Raw genomic sequence first — 24,500 nt, 5'->3', positions numbered from 1 at the left:
ATTTGACCTTTTGGAATATATAATTATTTTTTACATTAATTAAGCAAGCATCAAAGTGAACATCAGGCTTGTTTCCCGTATGGGAAAGAAATAGAAAAAACTTATAAAAGACTTGCATCAGATTTGGCTTGCTTCATATAGTGAATCATATAAGGCCACCTTCTCATTACTTTTGTATACTATTTTAGGAAGTATCCAAAACATACAAGTTTCATTTATATAATTTTTCAAAGGGTCTTATATCTGTTTTCACTCTTTTATGCTTTTCATACAAGTTTCACACAAGACAGATACAAACTTTATAAGATTTATATATATCTTTTCCATATGGGTTAGGTTACCATAAGACTGGAAATTGAGAAAAAGGGTTTGTCCGGCTTTGTCCTATGTGAAAAAATTAATTAAAATATACCTGTAAGTCTTACAAATGATCAGGTCTCATTTTTATATAGAACACTAAATACACTTTTAAAATGATATCATGTCTTATCACATTCACAACTTGATGCTATGTTAAGCTAACCTTTTGGGAAGCAAATAAACAAAATTTTGAAAAAGTCAAGTAATCCTTTAGAAGAAAGAGCACAAGTCTTAATATATCACCACATTATGGCAGATTCATTTAGGAACTGTTTGACCCTTTGGAATATATAATCACTTGCTCTTTCTTGCTAAGAATTATGATAAAGACTATGCTATTTATGAAGCTAGCAAGCAAGCATAAACAAATTATCACAATATATCTCATTTTATATGACACAAACTGAAGTGAAAATGTCATGTTATTTTTTGGTATTCAAAAGCTTTATGCTAGGTTGAGCTAACCATTTTTAGAAGCAAGCGTTAAAGTGTTTAAAGAAAAAGAATAGAAATCAAGGGAATTAGCTATTCTGGCTCTGTCCTATGTCAAAAATTAACTTAAATGGACCTTTAGGTCTTAAAAACTATCATATTCCATTTTTATATGACACAAACTGGAGAGTAAAACCAAAATGTTTTCTTATTGTACTAATAACTTTATGCTAGGTTAAGCTAGCCTTTTGGAAAACAAGCAAGTATCAATGTAGCTTACTTTAAACAGAGAAATTACTTACTTTTGTCACATAGGACAGAGCAGGGTAACCTAAATGCACCTTAAGGTCTTAGAAATGATCATATCTCATGTTTATAAACTGAAGCATTAAAGTGACATGTTCTCTTATGACATTTAGAACTTTATGCTAGGTTAAGCTAGCCTTTTAGGAAGCAAATAAACAAAATTCTCAAAATGTCAAGCCTCAGAGGAAAAACCACATTAGTAATGGGTGTCCAGTGTGTTTTGGTGATTTGATTTGATTCCCAGATGTGTGGGTGCCAGAATATTTCTAAACCGGGCAGCTGCACTTCATCACGGTGTTTCTAAGAGCCACTTTTATTAGAAGCACAAATTTGGAAAATTAGCAACAAACCGTATCCAGACCCTCATCCTCAATAAGCTTTTTTTACTTGCTTCATTATTCAGTCTAAAACTGAGATCCCTCAAGTAATTTTAACCATGCTGAGATAGGAGGGCAATTGTTAGCAATTGAATTTAACCATGACTGGCTGTATCTGAGCTGAACAGAAATTAAATAACTTTTTAACGTTTTAGTGTGTGTGTGTTGGATGTGTTTATTAGTGCATGTGACTGAGCAGCAATTTTTTTTTTTTTTTAATGAAAATGTTTTCTGAGGGCTTATTGATGGGGTTAGAGATACCAAGCACAAAAAGGCCTCTGGTAGCATGTTTGCAAGCTGTGTGGGCTTGATAATGGTTATGGGTTTTTTTTTCTTTCCCCTTGTTTCTTCCTGTGCTCCCTTAAGTGGGAGTGAAACCCAGTCGGGGTGAGGGTGGAGGGATGCTATTGTTCGTCTGGGAGGTTCTCCTGATTTCTCCCCCTTTTCGGTCTGCTCGGCACTGATTGTAGCCTCGCATCCCGGTCCAGCTCTCGACTCTCTGCTCTGCGGCAGCTCGTCCTCGGAGATCCTTCTCTCTGTGATCGTCCAGCACCCCACACCTCATTTACACGCACATTCATCGCAAACTTTGGCTCAATCGGGGCGTCTGGCACACAGGCCCGCTCACCGTCACCCACTCAGGCCTGCACGGACACATGTATAATCTGCACACAGCCACACAAGCACATATACAGTGAGTTTGGGCCAGGCGGGTTTGGCTGTGACTGTAGACTGGGCCTGTGGAGAGATCTTTACGGAGCATGCAGAGCCCATCTGTGGCTGCTCCTCAGTGATGGGAGGCAGCTGGCTGTGTGTGTGTGTGTGTGTTGTGTTGTGGCCAGGAAAGGGGCTAGGGGAGAGGAAAGAGCCTTGTGTGTGTTTGGGTCACAGAGCAACCTCAGAATGAGGGCTAAACTCAGGCTGAAACTGACCCAATGTCTCTCAAGCCGAGCCAAATCTCTTCTCTTCTCTTCTCTTCTCTTCTCTTCTCTTCTCTTCTCTTCTCTTCTCTTCAGCCCTCCAGCTGGAAGAGCTCAATCCCCGAGCTGAAAAATGAATAAGTGGAGGCCCAGAGAGCAACAGTCTGGGCCTTCTCTTGCTGTCAGCGATACCGTGGATGACGTTCAATCACGCCGCATACACCCATGCTCGCTTAACTCCCCTGCTCTTAGGGAGGGATGGGCTCAGCTCTGACAGAAACCACAGAGGCCATAAGAAGAAACAGATTATGCTCTTTCTCCTCCCTAATGACTTCTGACACTCCTCTCGCTCAACAGTGCTCTTCAGCTTGTTCGTCTGGAAACAACGTCCACTTCTGTCCTACTTGTGGCAAGGCCATCTGGGCATCATCTTGTTAGCTCATTACAGCCGCTGATGGTGTTATGCTAGCCCTTCATGTGACAGTGATAGAGGGCAAGCATACGGGGCTCGTTTTTGAACACGAGGGGTGTGTGCGCTTGCGTTGGAGCTCATCCGTTTGCCACTGTTATGAGCCACGCTGGATGGGATCTGATCTGCTCTGCATGCCAGCCTGTTGACTGAGCTAACTAAAGCTAGTGTCGTGTTTGTGTGTTTCTGTGAGAAAGAGAGAGAGAAAGGAAGCCTGTGTTCACACATACAAAAGCAGTTCTCTGCAGGGTGGAATTCAGGATATTCTGTCTGTCTTTTTTTTGCCTCTGACATCGTCATTTATGTCCCTCTAATGGGGACAGCCCGGAGGGAAAATACCAAGCTTTCTACTTTTCAGCAAATCACTGTTGCCAAGTCTGGCCTACAGTGCAGCTTGGATCGGAGTTTATAGTTTATCCAATATCGCTACCCTCTGGCTAGTTTGTTGTTCTTTTTCTATAATAAGGGTCAAATCCTTCCTGCTTTACTAAACAGTTCTGGGGCCAGATGGGCCTTGTTTTTCTTAATTTCAGGATGCTTGTGTTTGCTCATGTGTCTTTGTGTGTGTGTGTGTGGGGCCTGGGTGAGCATTGGAGGCGACTTGTTTACTGTGCTTGACATGTGAGGAAATCTGTGTGTGTACACTGCGGGGCGTGTGTTTATGCGCGTGTGTTTATAGTCAGGCCTCCCTAAGAACATCTGCCCCCGCGACAGCCTGACAGAAGCCAGCTATGTATACAACCGATCGGGGTCGGGCTGCGGGCTACGAGCTCAACCCTGCGACTAGCTAACCTTCTCGAAGCTTCAGACCGGTTTGGGGCCTGGTTCTGTCGTCGTTCACGTGACTTAGTGGCAAAACTCTCTTTGGCCTGAAACGACCATGCTGCGTGCCGCCACATTAAGAGCGAAGCCATTTCAGAACCCGCTATTTGAATGTTTTCATTGCGAGGCCGCGCAAGCAGTTGGCTGCACCTAGAGGGAAATGAAAGGCCAAAGCAGTCCCTGGTAGCAGGCAATTATTTAATATTGATTGACTTGAATGAGAACAGGACGCATTTGTACCCTGTGATTACACAAAACATAGACTGCCTCGAGTGAATGAATCTGTTGTAAATCCCTGCCGCCGCACACTATCTTACACAAGCGCTCAACCACAATGCTCTTTGCATAACACGGCTTTGTGTTCTTTGCGGACTTAAGCATAACTGTGTCACACGGGTGCTTTACTGCAGGGACACTCTAGTATCTGTTTGAGCGGCAAACTTATGTAGTATTGATTGAAATGTTAGGAAATGTCTCACGCCATATGGAAAGTGTAATCTCTAATAATAGGTGGGGGGTGGGGGTGGCCATGCTGATTGTGTGGATAATGCAGAGAGAGAAGAAGTAATTGGTAAGGGAACAGATCTCCTGGTGTGATAATTACCACGCTGATATCAGGGGGAATTGAATACCTGTTTGTGGAGAGTGTGCATATGTTTGTTATTTTACATGATTTTATGTATTGTAAAGGCTGAAGAGAACGAGAGAGTAATTATGCGCCCAGCTGCAAAAGCGAGACATTAAGAGAAGAGCCGGTGCCTGCATCTGGGGCCTGGCACGGAGGAATTAACTGTGTATACGTCGCAGAAATGTAATTGATTTTAATTGATATGTATGGCATGTTCGAGCTGCTGCTCAGGAGGAACAAATCAATTTGACACCATTCTGTTGATATGAGCCGTCTCTGCCCCTTTCTCTCTCAGTTCCTGTGCCTCGGGTCCATTCATTCAGCGGCCGAGGCTGCCTGCCAGCGCAACGCTCGGGGCAGAGGCTCGGGCTGACTGGACGGGGGTGGAGAACATGGCGGTGGTGGGGGGAGATTGAGGCTCTGTAAGGGGTTTTGAGTGGGCCTTAGTGTAGGCGGCGTTTTATATGAAAGTCGGTGAGGGCAGGGTGCTTGAATAGGGGTGGCTGGGAAGTTGGGCTGGGAAGGCCTAGGATGCACCCCACAGTGCTTTTGTGTGCTCTCACATCCGTGTGTGTGTGTGTGTGTGCGCATATGGGAAGGTGGGTGGGGGGTGTAGCATATTTGAGATCATGTGCTCATATTCACCAGTGGAATGTAAAAAGAAAAGGGTGGGAGGGTGGGGGTTCTCCTCTCTTTTTGCTTCGTTGTTTTCTGTTCCCTCTCCACCACAGCGTAGGTATGTTTGCATAAGCTCTTTACAGGATTCAGCGTGCTGTGGAGCCATCCAGATGAAACAAAACCAACCTCATTTGGTTGTTTTGAAAATGATTCTCTTTATTTTGCTTGGTTCAGGCAGATCCACCTCGTTTGACATGAGGGGAATAAAGGCTCTCTCACGTTCAGGGTCATTTCCCAGAAACATTATTTGTATCTGCACAGCTCTTCCTCTGTGCGCTCAACCTTCTTTCATCAACAGGTCTTAAAAAGTCTCCAGACAACATGAATGAAAGATGCAATTCACCCCCACCCCACCGCCAACCCCCTTTTTTCCCTTTTCGACCTCCTCAAAAGTACAATAATCTTCAGTCACTCGTCTCCTCCTCTTCATTGCGTGGCTGTGTGTAGCACCGGAGTGGCGCTGATTAAGCCAACAGAGAGACAAACAGGAGACAAAGTCCCAGCCCACCAGTTTAGTTTCACATCCTGGACTGGAGCTGGGCCGCAGCTTGCCAAGTGGAGGGCTTTTAAACTGGGCTAAACACTAATTGCTGCCCTATTTCTTTTATGTTGCTTCTTTCCCATCTGCGATGGCGCTTCCAGACCTCCACAGCAGCCAGAGCCTCATTATAGCCGACAGTTAACAAAGGCTGGGAAACAGAAGCGGAGAATTCACTTAGGATAGCTATCTAACTGCCAACTAGGAGGCCTGCTCGGAAAATTGAATCAATGACAGGGGCCGGCTCGCGATGAAATCCTTCAGGGATATTAAGATATTAAGATTTTTTGGAAATCTTAATTATTCATCTAAATTGTTGCGGCTCGCTTTGATAACGGAATAAATGGCCTGTAAAAGCGAGGAGTCCAGTGTGAGGCTACTTGTTTTAGTTGCTAGCCAGGCTTTTAAATGTTTGAATCAGAACATTTGACCAAAAAAAACCCAAAAATTGCCAACAATTTACCTACAAAGAAAACAGAAACTGCAAGCTACTTGTTGAGTGAAACAAACGGCAGTGTAATCATGATGTTTGCCTCCTCTTTCTCCTTTTTCCCCCTGCTCTGTGGTTTCATGCTTGCTTTTCTCTGTGTGTGTGTGTGTGTGTGTGTAGTGAGAGAAGCGAGGGGGAGGATGGAGAAAGGGGTGGTGGTGGTGATGAGAGAAAATCGGAATGAGGGAAATGTTGAGGAGGTGAATGAGAGGGAAGGATAAAGCAATGGGGAATGAGATTGTGGAGTAGAAATAGAGGGGGCTGGGGGGGGGGGGTAGATGGAGGAATAGCGAGAAGGTGGGGAGGGGAGGGGAGGGGTGGTCAGTAACAAAGCCTAATGTTGCCATGGAAACTTGTTTATGCCTCACTGATGCATCTTGTAGATCCAATTAGAGACTGATTGTGTCTGTGTCTTCATAGACGTACGCACGTGTAACTGGGCACGGCGCACACACGCACACACACATGCACACGCATGAAAACATATGGATGCATGCATACACACAAGTGCACGAGCACACAAGCGCATGCAAATTGTTGCTGCTGAAAATAGGCAGATTGCCGGGAGACGTAGGACAAAAGGATACCCCGAGTTCCCTCTCTCTTATCGGCCCTTGAATTTGCACAACCCCTCCCCTCAACCTCCACCCCCATGAGCCTCAGACAATGGCGGCCAAATAACGTCTCACCCGCTTCCAAGCGTTGTATAAGAACCCCCCCCCCCCACACACACACACACACACATACCCACCATCCCACACATGCTTTCATGACATCATATTCAGCCGGGCTGACAGAGAGGATTTTGACCACTTTGCATGTCTTTTATCTTATATCTCATATCTCTTTTGTGAATGAACTCATATGTTTGGTAATGACCCTGTCTGAGATAAATGACCATGAATGTTAATCCAATCATGTTAATTTTCATGGGGGGGGGGGTTCTTCTGAAGATTGAAGACTTTTTAAAAGATAATTTCTTACAATGGGTGGGTGTTTGCCAGCGTTTAACATCATCAGAGGAAGAAGATTGGTGATCACGCACCACTACCGCCGTTGCCGCCGCCTCCCCCCAATAAGCTCGACCACACTCGCGCACTTACACTATCAGGCATCAGTTCTCTACTTTCATCCGGGGCTGTCTGAGGAGTCAGTTATTTACTGGTGAAATGATGTGTGTGACGATGAAATGAGGGGCTGTAGATAAGGTGAGATTACACTGTGAAGGGTAAAAAAAAAAAAAGAGGGAAGAGACTGTGAGAGAGAGAGGGGGACAGAGAGGGGCCCAACCCCTGATGTCTTGTTAAAACACAAGGGATCAGAAAAAACAACAAATGCATCGCGCGTTGCTAAATCCTGCTTAAATCCGCTGGCATGGGCAGATCTAGCAGATAGCCCTGCTGCTGTGCTCACTGTCTGCGCCCGTGACACACGCACGCGCACACACAGACACGTACACGTACATAAACACACCCGTGGTCAGTCCGGCTGTCTGGGTTAATGCTTGGCTAACTGGGACAGCAGAGTTGAACCATGTTGACATTTTAAGCCTCAAACAAGTCCAGAACAATGATTCAGCCCGTCCAGCCCCCACCCCACATCAGACTGCAACCTCAGCCCATTTTGCTGACCGCACATACACACACACACACACAGGCAGGCGTGCATAAACATACACACCACTGCCCAAACATACTGCTTAGTACTTGGCGTGTCCCCTCCGCCTCCTCTCTTCACACACACTTACAGACAAACACACACTGGGTCTCCTCCTGTTCCCCACCTTTAGTGAATAAAGGAGAACAAGAGCTGATCTGATTGAGTTGGCAGCAGAGAGCGAGGTGGAGAGGTACAGTAAGGCCAGATGGATTATCTTAATCCTTCAGTAGATGATCACGGCAGAGGGGAAGATGAACCGGGAAGCTGTAAGCTCCCAGCAGACCCCTGGTACAATGTTTTCCTCCAGAGATGCAGGCTACTGAAGTAGATGCCATGTGAATACCACGCCGACGGCTTGTATTATCCAAAACTCAAAAGATCTGAAATTATGAAGAAGCTTTTTTTCAAAAATGTGATGTAATCCCACCCGTACGGCCGTTTCTGTGGCGGACATTTTGTGTCAGGCCATCTTGTTTCCCTTCTTGCAAACTTTTGGTATGCTTTGATTCATATCCAAGTATGAGAAGGAACTTAAGGGGATTTGTGTGAAACACACTAATGCTGAACAATGTCAAGCTGCTACATGTAGTGTTTTTGCGGGGCTAAATTAACTGCGCTCTGCCTAAAAGGCCATGCCAGACAAATCTAAACCCATAACTCCGACAGCTCAAAGTATTAAGGCTGTATAAACTGTTGCTGAATTATGCGGCTGCTTTTCCAGACTTAGTTTTTTATGTGTTTGTAACAATTTCTTTTCTTTTTCTCGCCCCCTCCCCACTCTCAGGTTTGTGGCTGGAAAAGGCCTGGTGATTTACCCCGACATCGGGGACAAGCTGGATATCATCTGTCCCAAAGCGGACCAAGGGAGAGACTACGAATACTACAAGTTGTATCTGGTGAAGAGGGAGCAGGCGGAGAGCTGCAGTACAGTCCTCGATCCTAACGTCCTGGTCAACTGTAACAAACCCGAGAAGGACATCAAGTTCACCATCAAATTCCAGGAGTTCAGCCCCAACTACATGGGCTTGGAGTTCAAGAGGAACGTCAACTACTACATCACCTGTAAGTTTGTCGTGAAAGATGATTTATTGTTGATATTTAGCTTTTTAACCTTCATTTAACCGCAGAGGCCCGACTGAACGATCTGAGTAATAATCTCTGCTTCACACTCAGTTACACACAGTCACACCTGGGAGTTTCCTAGGAAAACTGCATTTTAATGGCCGCTGCAGCAGCACCACAGCAGCAGAGCGGTATTAGGTGTTTAGGATGGAAATGTTCCATATCATTACGGGACCTTAAAGTGGCAACCTTGACTGACTGCTGAATGTTGGGTTTTTTATTTTTTACATTTTCGTGGTGGGAAAAATAGAATTTTCTGCAGTCGTCTAAAGTCACCGAGTAGATTTACTGCTGCTATTTACTTCTGCGCTCGGGCACTGTTTCGATATTTCACTTAAAGTTTTCTACTTTATTCTTTCAAACTGCTGTTTTACAGAGAACAACACCACGGTAAAAGCAGCTATATTGCAGTTCCCACTAGATGCAGCGTTTTAGGTTTAAATATTGCTTTTTTGCTAAAACGTCAGTAATAAAATAAACACTTGTCTGTTTCTGTTTTACTGACCGCCAGCTGTCTAAAAAAGCACAGGAAGCTGTTGACTTATTTATTCTAGCTTTTCCTCGAGCTCATACAGAAGAAAAGGCTTCAAATCTTTTGGAAATCTTTTTAAGCCTGAACATTACTGCCCTTGTTTGGTCTGAGATGACTGTGACAGTTACTTAATACACTGTTTTTAGTTTGTTTAGCTTTGAAGTTTATTATGTTGGACCATCGGTCTTTTATAGTATGTATGTGTGTATATTTACTTTACATACGTGTATTTGTGTGCATATTATTATATTTAACCGCTGCTGATTGAAGTTAAATAAAGGTTAATTTAACACAACATAAACAATTAGAATGCAATTATATTATAATAATATGAGGTAATATTTCATTAAATTTCCTAAAAAATAAATAAAAAAGTACTATTTTTTCTTTTTTTCTACGTGATGGAAATGCAAAAATACAGTGCATTTGTTGCACTCTTATTTTATCGCTTCCACTAACGAGCGAACCTTTTCATCACCAGAGCGAAACGTTTCAGACAGATGGGCGTGCGATAATGCCAAATTTGTCACAGAGAGGCAGCTGAACATATATGGAGACTTCAGTTTGCAAAGATAAATAAATAGTGAACAGTTTGGGCTTAAATGTAGCTTTTCTTTTACGGAAATGTGTATTTTCTCTGTAATTAGTGCCAAAAGTAAAGTAAAACTGTAAAGTTATTTTTGGGAAATATTCTGGAAAATTATTAAGAAATTACAAACTTGTAGAATTGGAGTTTTTTTGCCCTTCCATCTAATGTGTACTTTTACCATATTTTCTTTAGTAATAATGCTTGTGTAGTGTTAAATTTACTTACTAAAAAATTAAAGATTGTGCAAACTTTCCCCTACACATATTTTTTAGACACTGTCAAAATGAATTATTACTGCTTCCTTATTATAGGTGACTATTTTTGCAGTGACGCTGGAACAATAGCAGAGTCTTGCTCTCTGGTTGGCTTTAGGACAGATCTTTTAATTTGTAACCTCACTTGTCTTTGTATGAGTAAAGGACTTTTAGTAGAGGGTGTCAAAGGAACTGGGTCTGTCACTGTACTGGGTGGCGGTTGCTGCCTTTCACACAGATTCCTGCTCGTGTAATTTGATGCCGTAGTAATTACCTCAGGGTTAGCAATGGGTGTAAGAGCTGGAAGGAGTTCTCGTGGTTGGACTGCTCCTTTACGTACTATATTTTCCTTTAAGGATTGAGGCTCAGCAGGGGGAAAAAACTGATGGGACCGCGTCTATCTCTAAACTTGGCTGTGTAAATCTGCTTCACCCAAGTGTCTGGTTGAGTAATTTAGCACTGAAGTAATGACCAGTGGTTTAGCAGGTGGGGTCAGAGGAGCCGGAAAATCCAGAAGCACAGCAGTGTCTGGTTCTTTGGTGGGTTTGAGGTCTTTCTCCTGGAGAATGTAGAAAACCTCAATCCTGTTACTCCGAACCTTGGAAAAAGGTTGATGTTTGACAGGGGGTGATTTAGAAACAAGTCAGACTTTTGGGATCTTGGGCTGAAACGTGCAATTTCAAAATGGACAGGACCATTTTGAACCTGATGGAATAGGAGAAGTTGTCCTGATAATCCTCAATAACCGGAGCCCAGACCCTGGAAGATACCAATACCGGTTGGCCGCCTCCTCCTGCTTCTCTTTAAATACATCGTATGCCATGTTTTGGGATTTTAGGATGTCCCTAGGTTTGAGTCATCAGAATTGAAGCTGTTAGTAGTTGTGCATCAAATATAGCTTGCTGAAAATTCAGAGGTTGGACTGTGGAGCATCTGGCCTTGAAACCTCATTTATTATTTGTATTTACCTGAAAAACTCACACCTGAAAAACCAGATATAAAGTGCAGTTTTGACACATTTAGAAGATAAAATCATTACGAATTTAAAGCAACTATTATAGATCCTCTTTTGGTTTCTAGCCTTGCCAGCATGAGGAGAGGCTTGGCAACATTTTCATCAAAATCCTCCAGTTTAAACTCCCAAAGCCTTCAAAGAGAAACAAAAACAGGGGTTTTATCTCGGGTACTTTGCTTCATTGCAAACAGTTTAACACATAGGGGCGGTTGGTTTGTATATGTCTTATTAACTCACTGTCCTTTTGCCGTCCTTCAACACAAGGATTATCATGTCTTCAACGGCCTTATTTTCTGGCTGACGTTGGAGGAGTTCTATCACTAGTGCGATCTAAAAAAAACACAAAGCATATGATTTACACTTAAATGCACTCTGATAAGACTGCAGCAGACATTCATTGTTAGTTTTGGCTTGGTGGTAACAGTAAATCTCACCTGACATCTTTTAACTGTTGATAAGCCAGCCGAGCTGCAGAGGCAGATTGTGCATGAGCGTATCAAAAAAACAACGTTAATTTGTTTTATTTGGGAAAGTCGAAAGACAACATGCATTTTTACTGTATATTATGTTTGTTTAGAACCACTCTCCTCCTAGGAGGAACTTTTGAAGCTCTTATCTGAACTGAGCTGTTTCTGTCATAAGCAGGAATCAGCACAGATGTGCATCAGAAGTTGCACCACCACCACGTCTTTACTGATATACACTGAGGTTTCAGAACGTCATCAAATGTCGTCTTTATCGGGGAAGGAGCTAATGATTTCAATCTGCAAAAAGATGAAACACTTGCTGTTTTTGTCTTTTTAATGGGATTCTGCACATGATAACACACTGAGCTAATAAAGGAAAATAAGGCCTTGTTTTGCTTACTTGGGCTCTAATTTTATCTTCTGTTTGTATTTATTTTTTTTAGGTTGTCTGACTTTAAAACATTTCTAAAATTAGACGTCGAGTTTTGATCTTGTCTCAGAAAACAGTCAGTCAAAGTCTTCATTGCATCTGTGATTTATTCTGAAACTATTAGAGATGACTCTGACATTAGAAACACACTGTCTAAACTCATGCAACAAGCTGCCGTATGCCAGAGGATGACTGGCACAATGAGAAATTACTGCTAGAAAAACATGGACCCAGTACCAGTCTCCTCTAATGAGGCGTGATACATAACAGTGTTTTATCCAACACATAATTAACTTTTTTATATTTCCAAATATTCACAAAACACGATTAATCTCCTTATGTTACATTTTTCCCAAATAAGAACATAAGTCTTCCTTGCATGGTTTAACTGTATAAAATGTGACTTTGGGTATAAAACATCTCCAAAGTTCAGATGTGTAGATTTTAGTCTCACAAGTGGCTTCTGTTTTTTTCACACTGTCCACACACACAAATTAAATCGCACATATGTTTCTCTTTTCATGTGTAGCGGTTCAATCGATACTTGCAAACTCCCCCTCACAAACGGGGATGCAGAGAAGCATGAAGCTTGTGATGTTATCAAGGGGTGGGCTGCTGTTGCAACGCATCTCGTGGTCTTTTAGAAATATTTCTTTGAGCTTTATTACGCCCACATGTCTTGCAGATAACACCTTGGGCATTTTTTATTTTTATTTTTGGGCGTCTTCCTCAAAGTTTTGCTAACCAGCTGTTCGCAGATCTTCTCCGCATATTGTCTCCCGATTACTTCATAAATATTTGAGCGAACTTTATTAATGGCACACGCATCTCCGTGCATCTCGACTGCGGTTTGAGCGAACATCAGCTTTACTTTAGCTCGAATGAGCTTTTCTGCAACGTTCTCTTGTGTCTCTGCTCCGTAACAGCATTCCTGCTGATGTGTGTTTTTTTATGTAAGCATTAGGAGCACTTAACACTCTCTCCATAGTGTTTTCTCACAGAAGCAGTTGTAAATCCTTCACGAGGGAGTCTGGTCGTGCAGAATCCAGCCTGATGGTGGATCATTATTAGGCTCATATACTGTAACGTTTTCGTGTCAGCAGTAATCGGATGTAGTATTTGTCTTGGTATTATGGTAATGTTGTTGTCCTTTGCAACAGGAAAAGCTTGTTTTATTTATTCCACCGCAGCCTGTGCATACACCGTGACACACTTCATCTATCATTTAGATAATGGCCATGCGTGGCTGGCGCATATGTGTGTGTGTGTTATGTGTGCATTTCCTTGAGGGAGCAAGAGAAGAGAGAATAAGCACCTGCATTGAACGCACCGCCTGCTTTACCTGTGCAGCAGTGCACTGTGTGTGTGTGTGTGTGTGTGTGTGTGTGTGTGTTTGTGTTGAGGCCCCCTTAGGCAAGCTTATCCCTGCCTAGAAGATGTGAGTAGGTTATCCCAGTGACTCTGTGGGAATGTGGTCTGGTCAGCCAGCAGAGCGGTGTAAATCTGCTCTGTGCATAATGACCTGGCTTATCTGCTCTGATTAACGGTCAGACGGGAAAGACACCGTTTGAGATCAGAAGAAGACGCACAGGGGAGTGGACATTCCACTCAATCTACTGGCAGTCTTTTTCTTGTCCACACCCGACCTCCAGTCTGACTCCGTGGCTCTGTTAGCCCCTTTATCATTCGCACACCCCCACTCCCATCCTTTACCTCGTCTCTTTCCGTGGGGCAGAATAAGCAACAAAAGGTTTGGGGTAAAGTAAGCACCAAATGGTGAGCGTGTGTGTGTGTTGACTCTGGTGATCACCACAGGGGATCCCGTCCACTCATCTCAGCCCCGCTCTTACAGGAGTCGTGGTGGGTTTAAAGGTCAAAATTCATGGCCAAAGGGGTCACGGAAACACAGCAGGGGGTCAGTAATGATAACCCTGCACTGATCTTAATCCCAGACCTTCAGTTCCCCCCATGCCAGCTATGTACACACACATAAACACACATACACATTCCCACCCCCCATCCAGGTGTAAAAGCGGACAAACTGGTTATATTTCATTGCGTTGTCTAAACACGTGGATTTCAAACGAGCTGTTTGTGAGCAAAATGACTGCGGCGCGTTTAGGGGTTAGAGGCAGGAGAGAGGTGATTTTAGACAGGAGGCTTTTAAAGGAAAAGGAAATATAATGGGGAAAATGAGCAACAGAGCGGTAAGAGAGAGAGGGAGGACAAGCATATACGCCTGTACAAATATATACACATGCACTCTTTATATGTCACTTAGCAGGAGCCAAAAAAAAATAGTCCCTTCATTTTCTCTCCCATTCGCTCCTCATTGAGATAATGTAGCGTGACTGCTTGGTTAGACGTTTGCAGTGGTTAGCCGGGCCGGTAAAGCTCTGCTAGATATAAGGGGAAAAAGGCCACGAGGCAGGAGACGGAGGCAACCTATCGTGGTGCACTTCTCCTCTTCCCGTGTAGCGGGGCAGAGTAAGCCTGATGCCTCCCGACAGCTGTCACTCTCCATCACAGTGTACCATCATGGACACTGACACGCACAGACTTCCCCACCAGAATGCTGCCGCAGTGGAGCACACATTGTCTCACCTCCACAAGATATGCCCCACTGAAAGAGAGAAAGTAGGCAGGAAGGGGGAGAGGGGGGCAGCAACCAAAAAGGAGGAAACACCCCCCCCCCCAAAAACATTATGTCTGCTCACAGCAAACAGTGAAGCTGATTTTATTTCTTTGACTTTCCACATAAATCTGTCGGAACACCTTCTGATTGTTTGTTCTGGAAACAGAAAGACTGTTGTTGTCGTCTGAGAATAAGTCAGTCACGAAAGAGCCGTATTTATCTCCCAAAACACTTAAAGATGGGTGCTTATCCAGTATTTGAAAATCACTGCCCGAGAATATCTGACAAACTGCATTTGACACACTGAGATGATTTTTTTTTTTCATTTCTGTGGTGCTCACGCCTCATAGTATGCTTTTTGATGTGGACTCTCCTCTACATAAGTATCTCTATTATTTATTTTTTTGCTTCAGCCCCCTCCATCCAACCACCACCTATAGCGGTCATCTTCCCCCTGGATAACATTCGCATATATAAGAATTTTTTTTTTGGCCTTGGAGTTGTTGGAGGTTGAGGATGAAACCCTGGGCTTGGCTGCAGAAGATCACAAGATCCTCCCTTGCCCCACATTTGCATGCAAGGACATAAACTCTCTATCATACCTCGCATGCACTAATGCAAGGTTCACGACTTCGGGAAGCTGGAAACACGCATACAAATGCAAAGGCACGTACACAGCCGAATAAATATACATCGACACTAGTGGCTCGATTATGATGTAGCGCAATAACAGTAATCTGATTAGAAAAAAAGTGTTAAATGTCATCTTTTAGAGTTAACATAAAATTACCATAATCAAATCACAGGCACTCAGAAACAAGGCAGCTGCAGTTGTCAGCGGAGCATTTAAACTACACAAAGGCATTTTGATTGTCAGATTATAGAGATGCAAATAACTCGCACATTTCTTAACTGGCAATTAAATGAATTTTTTTTGTTAAGAAATGATAACTGTTAACATCTGGTAGCCTCCCTCTGTAAAAATCACACTGAAATATTTTAATTACAAGCAAGAGGCTCCGTGTAGGATTTTCCTTTTGCATCAATTATGGCCTCTCCTACATACTTATTATAAGTAGAGAACAAAAGCTGTATTGTTTCATTGCATATTTATCAGATTGTGGACATTGAAGAAAAACCCCCCCAAATCTCTGACAGGCACTGAAATAATAATTTGTAATGTTGGCAAACATTTCTGTCTGTCCTGTTTTGTAAAACGTTACAGTTTAAAAGCATAAAAGACTCTAAAAGCAATATTAATGAAGAAGTTTTAACATCCTTTTGATTCAAAAGTTATAAATAGCATTTGTAAAAGAAGCAAAAAACAAAAGATGCCTCAAGTAACCCTTAAATTTAATCATACATGATTAAGTTCAGTGTGTGTTTTAAGTTATTGAGTATTGATCGTAGAGAGTAATAGTTGTTGATTGACTAAATAACTGTCATTGATGTTACTGATTACAGGTTAAAGCGGCTAATCAGTAAGCTTTAAAGGATTCCATTTTCAAAAGTAAACCCTGCTAACAGGTCAGGTTATCACCGGTGAAGCATCATGGCCTGGACTAAGGAGATTTAACCCCCACCACCACCACCCTCCCCCCGTGAGTGAATATAGCCCAGTGTTTATTAGAGTGCCAGTGTAATATATGACTTTCTGCTTGCTTTGCAAATCTATCCGGGCCGCCTCTGCTAGCTCTCCTTTGGATATTTCATTCAGAGAGGGTTAGCAGGCACAGCATGATTGTCGCTGGTTATTGCCTTTCGTTTATTACAGAGGAGTTTGTTGAGTCGGGGGGGTGGCTTTTTTGCCAAGTGGGGGGGGCCTGCTCATGTGACTGTACAACTGAATGGTAACCATTGGTTACGACTGAACCCGTTGCTGCTAGATGAAGCTGATATATTCATGTATTCATCTCAATTAGTCCTCTCCGTGCATCCCCCAAACGCAGACACTCATCCCTCCTCGGCTGTGCTCCGCGCTTATCTTATTAGAATATTTTTATCCTGCACGGATGCGAGGCCTCGCGCTCTGCTCTTTCCTGCGATGTCATTCCTCGTTTCCACCCCTTAAACCATCCGTCCTCTGCTCTCACGTTTCAAAGTTTTATGTGTGTGTGTGTGTGTGTGCGCATTTGCAGGTGCTGTGGGAAGTCTGTTCAAGTCGTTTTTGTTAACCGCTATCTTAGATCTCCTCTCAGCACAGAGGCCACGAGAGACCGCAGAGCTGACTCAGAAGCAACAACACTGTTGATTTTTTTGTTTTGTTTTAGTTTTTTTCCAACCCTCTCATCTAGCACAAACTCATTTGTCGAATTACTATTTCTCCAGGAGCGATTTTCAGTTGTCAAACGTGGCTTCCTGGGCTTGTTTTAATTTCATCCTCTATGCTGAAACTACCTCTGTGGTTTTTACAACCCCTAAAATAGCTTCAGGCAAAAAGAAGGGGAGGCATATTAAGACTGCTGGGTAGCTGCATTTTTGGAGTCCGCGATGATTAGGAAAAGTAAATGTAGGACATGGAAAGACGAGCGTCAATGTCCATAAGGCAAATTATACTGGACAATGGCGTATTGCTTTAAAAAAAAAACACGCAAGCAGAAACACGGGATAAAACAATGAAGGCCTGTAATCTAAAACACTCTGGAAATGCATATTTTCCTTTCCATCAGAGATTGTCTGAGGTTGTTTGCCCTCTGCGTTGCCAACAACACATATTCTCAGTGTCTTTCTTCTCTGGCCAATAACTGAGCTCAAATCACAGCTCTGTGTCTGTCAGATGGAGCTCGCTCTGCCTCTCCACCATCCCTAGAACAGCGGTTTGTCTTTTCCAAGGCACACTCTGAAATGGCTTTGTTTTCCGACAGCCATTCAGTGGCACCCTCAGCCAGGGCCTGCCAAGAAGTCCGCCTCCCCCGAGCTGGAGCCCGGACTTGTTTACACAAACTCATCGGAGAAATATGGATGTATAATTATAGAGGCTGTTAGTTTTAATGTCGCATCCTCACTATGGAAACCCACTGCGTGCTTGGTCAGCTCCGATGAGGGGTGGCTGATGAAACTCTGACCGGGTATGGCGTGAACATTTCTGTGGGAAGAGTTTTAGGGGAACGAGATAGAAGGGGAGGGGGGCAACTTCTTGATGGAATCGAATCAACACAGAGCAAAGCAAACAAACATGAATCACAAGGCGGTGATAGAGATTGCTGTGGTTGTCCGACGCATAAATACAGAGTCTAAATACTGCTCTGCAGGCCAGGACCAAACCCGTTTCTGTGAATTCAGCTCAGCGGCAAAATGTCCGTGTTCCATTCCAGCACGACCACAGGCACACAAACACAGTAACAGGAGCAGACAAACACACAAGAGGCGTGTGCGTTTGTGTGTGCATGCATGCGCGCCCAACACACAGGCATAAATAAGCACAAAGCCACATAAGCAAATTCAAATATATATATATACTCATAAGCTCACACTAGATTGCAAATAGATGCTTGCACAAAAACACAATCTGCTCGCACACATCCGTCCTCCATCTCTCTCCCTCTCCACAGATTTGCTTGCCTAATAGAAGCTGCTGTATGCATTGTGCTGTAGCTCAGCACGAGATATTCTCAGTCAGCTGTCCCACGAGTGAAAAGCGTGCACGCTGTCGGGAGCTTGTGCACAGGTGCCACGACGATTGGTTGTTTGGATGGATGGATGCTGAAAAGAAACGTGTCTTCAAATGAATATGTGTTGCGTTTTGAGTTCAGGCTCGCGCCGCCTCTCGCAGTGACTCGATGATTTCGTACATGTTTTTTTTTCCCCAAACCCATGGGTCCAATTTCTCTCCGTCTCTTTTCTGTTCGTCTTTTCCTCCCCCCCTCCAACCCCCTTCCGTGCAACTTAATCTACCTCTCCATCCGCCTTTGCTGTTCCACCTATTTTCTCTCCTCCTTAGATCACCCCTCCACCCTCTCCCATCCCTCTTGCACAGTGACAGATTCTTCAGGAAACTGTTTCGAGTAAGCTAGACATTTTTGTGTGTCTGTCTGTGTTGTAGCTGTTTATTTGTGCTTGGGGGCACCAAGGCGGTGGGGCGGTGGGGGGGGGGGATCCTGAGCCTCAGTCTCTCTCCGCTCATCGGACTAGAGGTTAAGCTCCTGAGCTCTTTTGCTGGCCTGTGCCAAAAAAACACTGGTCCTCGATCAGCGCCGTTTTTACCGTGTAAACGATACCAAGGATCAGGAGAGAGGAGAAAGAGAGGATGTAATCAGTGTGTGTGTTTGTGCATGTTTGTATACGCGTGTCAATTGCTTGCCTTTGTGCATATTAGGATGTAATCAGCAGCATGTTCTCTGTGGTCTGCTGTGCTTTTCTGATTGGGGGGTTTTTGGGTGGTTAACGGGGGGAAAGGGAGGAAAAAGCGTGTTTCTTTCCCTGCTTCTTGTGTTGCAAGCCTGGCCTCAATGCTCGAGAAGCCGAATTGCGGTTTTGGAGCCTCGCTTGGAGCCCTGGCACTTTTCACATCAGCTCCATTATACACCCCACACCCACTTTAATATTGCTATATATCTAAAAAAGAAAAAAAACAATATATACATATATATGTATATATATGTGTATATATAATATATAATCCATCTGCCCATGTGCCACCAAGTGTCTCAGGTTTGACAGTGTGTGTTTTACACTGCATGTTAGCTGCAGTCAGCTTTGCTCAGTCGCCTCCATGTTAGCAGGTACAGGAGATTCCCCCGGGGCCCAGGCACACAGGCTCACACGTTAATGTGCAAAAATTCACACACGCGGGCACACACACACGTGTACGATCGCAGGGACACGTGCACGCCCACACACCTGTGCACTGTCCTCTCTCTGTCTGTCTTTGTTCTGCTTTTTGCAGATTTTGTTTTTGTGGACAACAGATGGACCGACGTCGACTCTGTCCTCCATCACAAGTACACCCTCTGTCTCTTTCACTGACATCTCTCTCTCTGCCTCTATCTCACTGCCTTTACATTATAATCTCTCCATCGCTGCAACACATCATCAGTTAGTTACTGAGCGAGAAAAAGCTCCAATCGCTGATTATTGCAGGATCTCTTTTTCGGGGGGGTTGTTTTTGTCGTTAATTGAGTAATATCTCTCAGCTTTTTGATGGAAGCTGCTTTCTGACATCTTGTAACAATTAATCCACGTTTAGCTGAATCTTTCCCTTTTGATGTTGCTCACACCTGATTATTATACAAGCAGCATCATTAGCCTGAAGGCAGTTTTCTCACCTGGGTCAGTTCCTGGACTCTGCATCCTCCCCGTCCACCGGTACGGTTCCTTCTCACTTAGATTGCCTGATTTGGTTTGTTTTGCATCGCCTGTTTGAGAGGGGAAACGCTGCGCCTGCAGTAGGAATTATTGTTTGTTTGTTGGTTTCTCCATCTTTGATGTGTGTTATTGTGCCGAGACACACCGGGCTCGCTCAGCTGTCATAACTCTCCTCTGGAGGCTGTATTGAAAAGGTCAGCGAAAATGAAGCTCCTCTCTCGGGGGAGGATAAATGGATATGGTATAAGAGAGCCGCGCAGACACACGAGAGCCTCGCACACTTAAGAATGTAAATGCATTACAAACATTTTGTACACGTCAGCGTGAGTGAACGTCGAGTTCGTCGACGTGTTCCATTGCTTCACCTCTGGTTTCTTTCGCGTCAAGGTCACTCAAAGACGGCTCCTAGAGCTAGTCTATGTTTTTTTTGGACCCTCGCAGCCTTTGACATGAGCTGCTATCTCCCACCACATTCCAATCCATCCCAGCAGTTCTTTTATCAGGCAGCGTGGGCTGATTTGTGGCTCGTGCGCCCTCAGAGGTGGATCGAGGAGGGCGACTCCTTTCTGGAGTCCAGAGTCCCATATCGGCCTTTGTAGACGACCACAGAGGCCGGAGAAAAGACAGCGAGGATCAGGTTTATCATCTGTCGGGATTTAGCGGGTGAACCACGGTTCACCTCATGTGATTAGCAGTGCAAATGAAGCAAGACGGAGGAAAAAAAAAAAAAAAACTTCAATGAGCATCCTGCTGAGGATCGAGCTTACTGGGGGACCTTGTTTGTACATCTGCCTCCTGATTACACATGTGCAACCTCACAATAGCACTACCACCCACTAATGTGGATGCTGCGGGATGTTTTTAAGGACATAACTACTGGGATTTATAGTAGGCTAAGCTAAATACAAAGGCATTTTCATGAGAGAAATAATAGGATAATCAGTGTTGTACACCCCCCTCCCCCTTGACAGTACAATAAGAATGAGGCCAGATTGCTGCAGTTTTGCTTTGCAAAAACAATTTATGGATTCAGCGTTCAGCAAGAGCATTGTTAATGCATTTGCTTTGGAGAAAAACAGTTTTTAGTGCATTTAAATAAAAATGTGCTCCTCATGCATTTAACATTTGTGCAGAGAAGGCAGCAGCGTGCTATGGAAAGAGTTTTCTTCTACTTGAGGCATAGGGAAAAGGTGTCCCTCACAGTTATGGCATATAAAACCGCAGTTAGACCTTGTCCTTCGCAGCCTGTGAAGTAATCAGCTCTCATGTCAACAGTAAGGACAAAACTTGAGAAAAGCTGAATATCTTCAGACCAGTGGTTCCCTCATTATGGTCACAGTGTGGGATAAGAAACAGCCGTTCTTTTCCATTAATGCAGAAATGACGTTTTTCTGACTTTTTTAAAGGAAACGTTATGCCCAATTGTTTTTTTTCTTATGGCTAATGGTATCTGTCCCAAAACTGGCTTCATTTAAATGCCTCACACAGCCAAATGTTCATTTGCTAGTTTAATTCCTCAAAACGGGCTAACGGTCATAACATTAATACTTAATACGCAACATAAAATAAATAAAAGTCTGAATGCGTGGCTTAGTAGTGGACATAATTCACACGTCAAACCACTTCTTCTCCTCTGAAGATCCCCTGTTGGTATATGTTATTCATCCCGTGTATTGAATTTTACTTTCTGATTTATCGCCGCCTTTACGATTTTTGACACATTTCATGTGAGGTGCTCATTTCAGGGCAGTTACTCTTAATATTCTCAACAGATACTTGTCTATTTTGCCTGCCATCTCTCTTGGCATCTCCCCAGCTCCCCCCCTGTATAAAATGACAGTTAATAGAGAATGAAAATTGAATATTATGCTCCATTTCTTTGTGCATAACTTCCCAGAGTGAACATGACCAAATGAAATTGCAACAATGTTGAAGGGAGGTTTTTTGTTTTTTTTTTAAATTTTATTATTATTTCAACCTGAAGTGAACCATTCATCCTGCGAAAAAAGGTTCCTCATAACAAATTGGAAGTTAGTGAGGATGTTATCAGTCGGATGAAGATATGAACTGAAATATGCGGTTAGAAGTCATGTTGACGGATTGTTAATGTGGATTAATGCACATTTGGAAGATGACAGCGATAGAAAGCAAACCGAGTCTCTGGCGGGATTAACGGGACAGCAAATACAGAACTGGCTTCTGTCTTTAACAGGGATGAAACTCATGCTCATTGTTCGCTGCACACACAGGCGTGCAATCAAGCCCTGTGCACACAGACATAATGGTTAAGACCGAGATAAACACCAACTCAGCAACTCCTATGTGAACCATATTAACCTTTAGCTTTAGAGAGCTTGTGTGTGCGCACACGTGTGTGTGTCCCAGCATGTGCAGCATCCCTGCTAACCTTTAGCTCGGACCAATAGGAAGGTGAAATGCCAGTTTTTTTCCTCTCTCTCTCTCTCTGACCTAGTTTCCCCTCTACTTATTTCTCTGAACACGCAACATTTCAGCTGCTATTAGTCAAATGATGCGCTGTCTGCTGGGGGAGTTCAGAGGCAACAGTGTGTTTGTGTGTGTGTGTCTGTGTAGGTGTGTGTCTGTCACCCGTGGCTTGTGTAGCACCCTTGAATACACTAAACTAACAGGTGAACAATGTGTATGTGTGTGCGCCCACTAAGGCTGTACCTAGGAAAAAACAAACATACCTTATTGACGAGGAACAACAGCAAACAAAGAAAAATAACAGTCACAACTGTCTGTTTTTTCAAATGGTTAAGCCTTTGTAATTACACATTTATAGATGCTGGTCATCTAAGGCAAAGAGAGTTACTCCAGGCCACTACTTCAGGCTTTTTTTCCCCCCAGTTGTTTCTCTGCAAATGATTAGTGTTAAACTGCTGAGGTTTTCTGTGGCTGCAGCTCGATGATATCGGTGAAAAGAGCCATTACTGCCAATTAGCTACTCTGTCATTAGGGAGGGTTGTGTGGGCTACTGGCAACTTCTCCACACAACAGAATATATTATAGCTAAAATAACTGGTAAAAGTTGAAATAGCCAATATCTAAAAAATGCCCCATATTGGGAGCATTGGGAGCTGTGGGTAGGCTTTAACTTTAGCTGTCGGCGTGGTTTATTAAATTTATATTGAATGCTGTTGGCGCCGTCGTTGCTTCTCATAACTTTTAATAGTGTATGCAACAGCTTATAGTATTAGGAGCTTTAAGCCTCGCCTTCCTTCGGGTTGCACAGTTTTATTGTGACAATCGATTGCATTCAGAATTCTGCACTCCCTCAGTGTGCACCTGTCAGATTGTGTGGGCTCGGGCTCGGAAGCATGCTTGCACATTTTGAGCAGGCCGCGTTTGTTTTCCCTGTGTGTTTGCAAATTTGTGCGCCTTGGATGTGTCTGCGTGCGCTCGTGCTGGGAGGGGTGCGAGAGAGAGGTTCAGGATGCGATGTGCTCTAAGACGAGTCTGTCTACATCATGTCATGTTGGAGCGCGCTCAGTCTGTTCGTGTTTGAGACAGATGACTTGCCCTGTTCCCCAAGGTCCTTCTGTTATTCTGCATCCTTTATCTCCTACCGATCCGACAGACGGCCCCGCGCCGCGTGCCTACTTTTTTGTTTGTTTGCGTGTAGGTGTGCGGTGTGTATGTGTGTGCGTGCAGACTCTTTGTGATCGCGCACGGGACAGTGTCGTCCTCTATCTTCGTGCAAGTGTGTGTGCGGACACGAGGGGAAGTTTGATGCTGTGTGGGAGCACAGGGCTTTTGTAGCATGCTGAGCTGGGAAATGAAGAGTGGAAAGTGCAGTGGTGTAAAAACTCTGCCCCACCGGATCCAGTGTAGAGGTGACACGCAGACACCCACAGCTAAATGATGCAGAAGCTCTCTGTGACTGCAGGCTGTGGAGTCTTGTAGAGACGCACACATTCCACAGATAGACACACACACAGACACTTTGGGAGCCGCTGACAGGTCCTCTGCAGAGGTTAAAAGCTGTCATAAGTAGCCTTGAAGCACTTACCCTGTAGGGCTAGCTGGGAAGTTCATAATGCCCTACCTCTGTCTTGATAATCTAGGACCACACACCTACACATAAAACACACACTCAATAAAAAAGTTGCAAAAGTCATATATATTCCCAGTGACATCTGTACACATTTTAACAAATGTGAGCTCCAATATACATAAATGTATGCGCACACTCACACAATTTACTCAAATGGACCCAGTTGCACGAGCCAAAAAACACACACAACTGAATACTTAGGGGAGAGTGTAAGAGAAATGTTGAGTGTGAGTGAGAGAGAAGCAAGCTGGCCGAAACACACACACACACACACACACACACACACACACACACAGTAATGAACACAAATATTCAGATGCACACAATCCAGCACACATATGCTTCCTTTACTTCACAGAGAGATCACCTCCCACTTCTTCTCTCCAAACGGAGCCTGC

At 43.8% G+C, this 24,500-nt stretch overlaps 1 protein-coding gene across 1 annotated transcript in view; it reads left to right on the top strand.

Annotated features, from left to right (window-relative positions):
* efnb1 (ephrin-B1) overlaps positions 1-24,500 on the top strand; it is a 58,588-nt gene that overhangs the window by 16,424 nt on the left and 17,664 nt on the right. The window contains exon 2 of the mRNA XM_084941405.1: positions 8,464-8,741. Within this exon, the coding sequence (XP_084797531.1) occupies positions 8,464-8,741 (278 nt within the window). The remainder of the gene's footprint in view (positions 1-8,463; positions 8,742-24,500) is intronic.

This window comes from Perissodus microlepis, chromosome 2 (assembly GCF_051167445.1).
Source record: "Perissodus microlepis isolate ML-2025 ecotype Zambia chromosome 2, ASM5116744v1, whole genome shotgun sequence".
Classification (NCBI taxonomy): Eukaryota; Metazoa; Chordata; class Actinopteri; order Cichliformes; family Cichlidae; genus Perissodus; species Perissodus microlepis.
The sequence above is the reverse complement of the archived record's forward strand: the minus strand, read 5'-3'. Positions and strand labels throughout refer to the sequence as shown.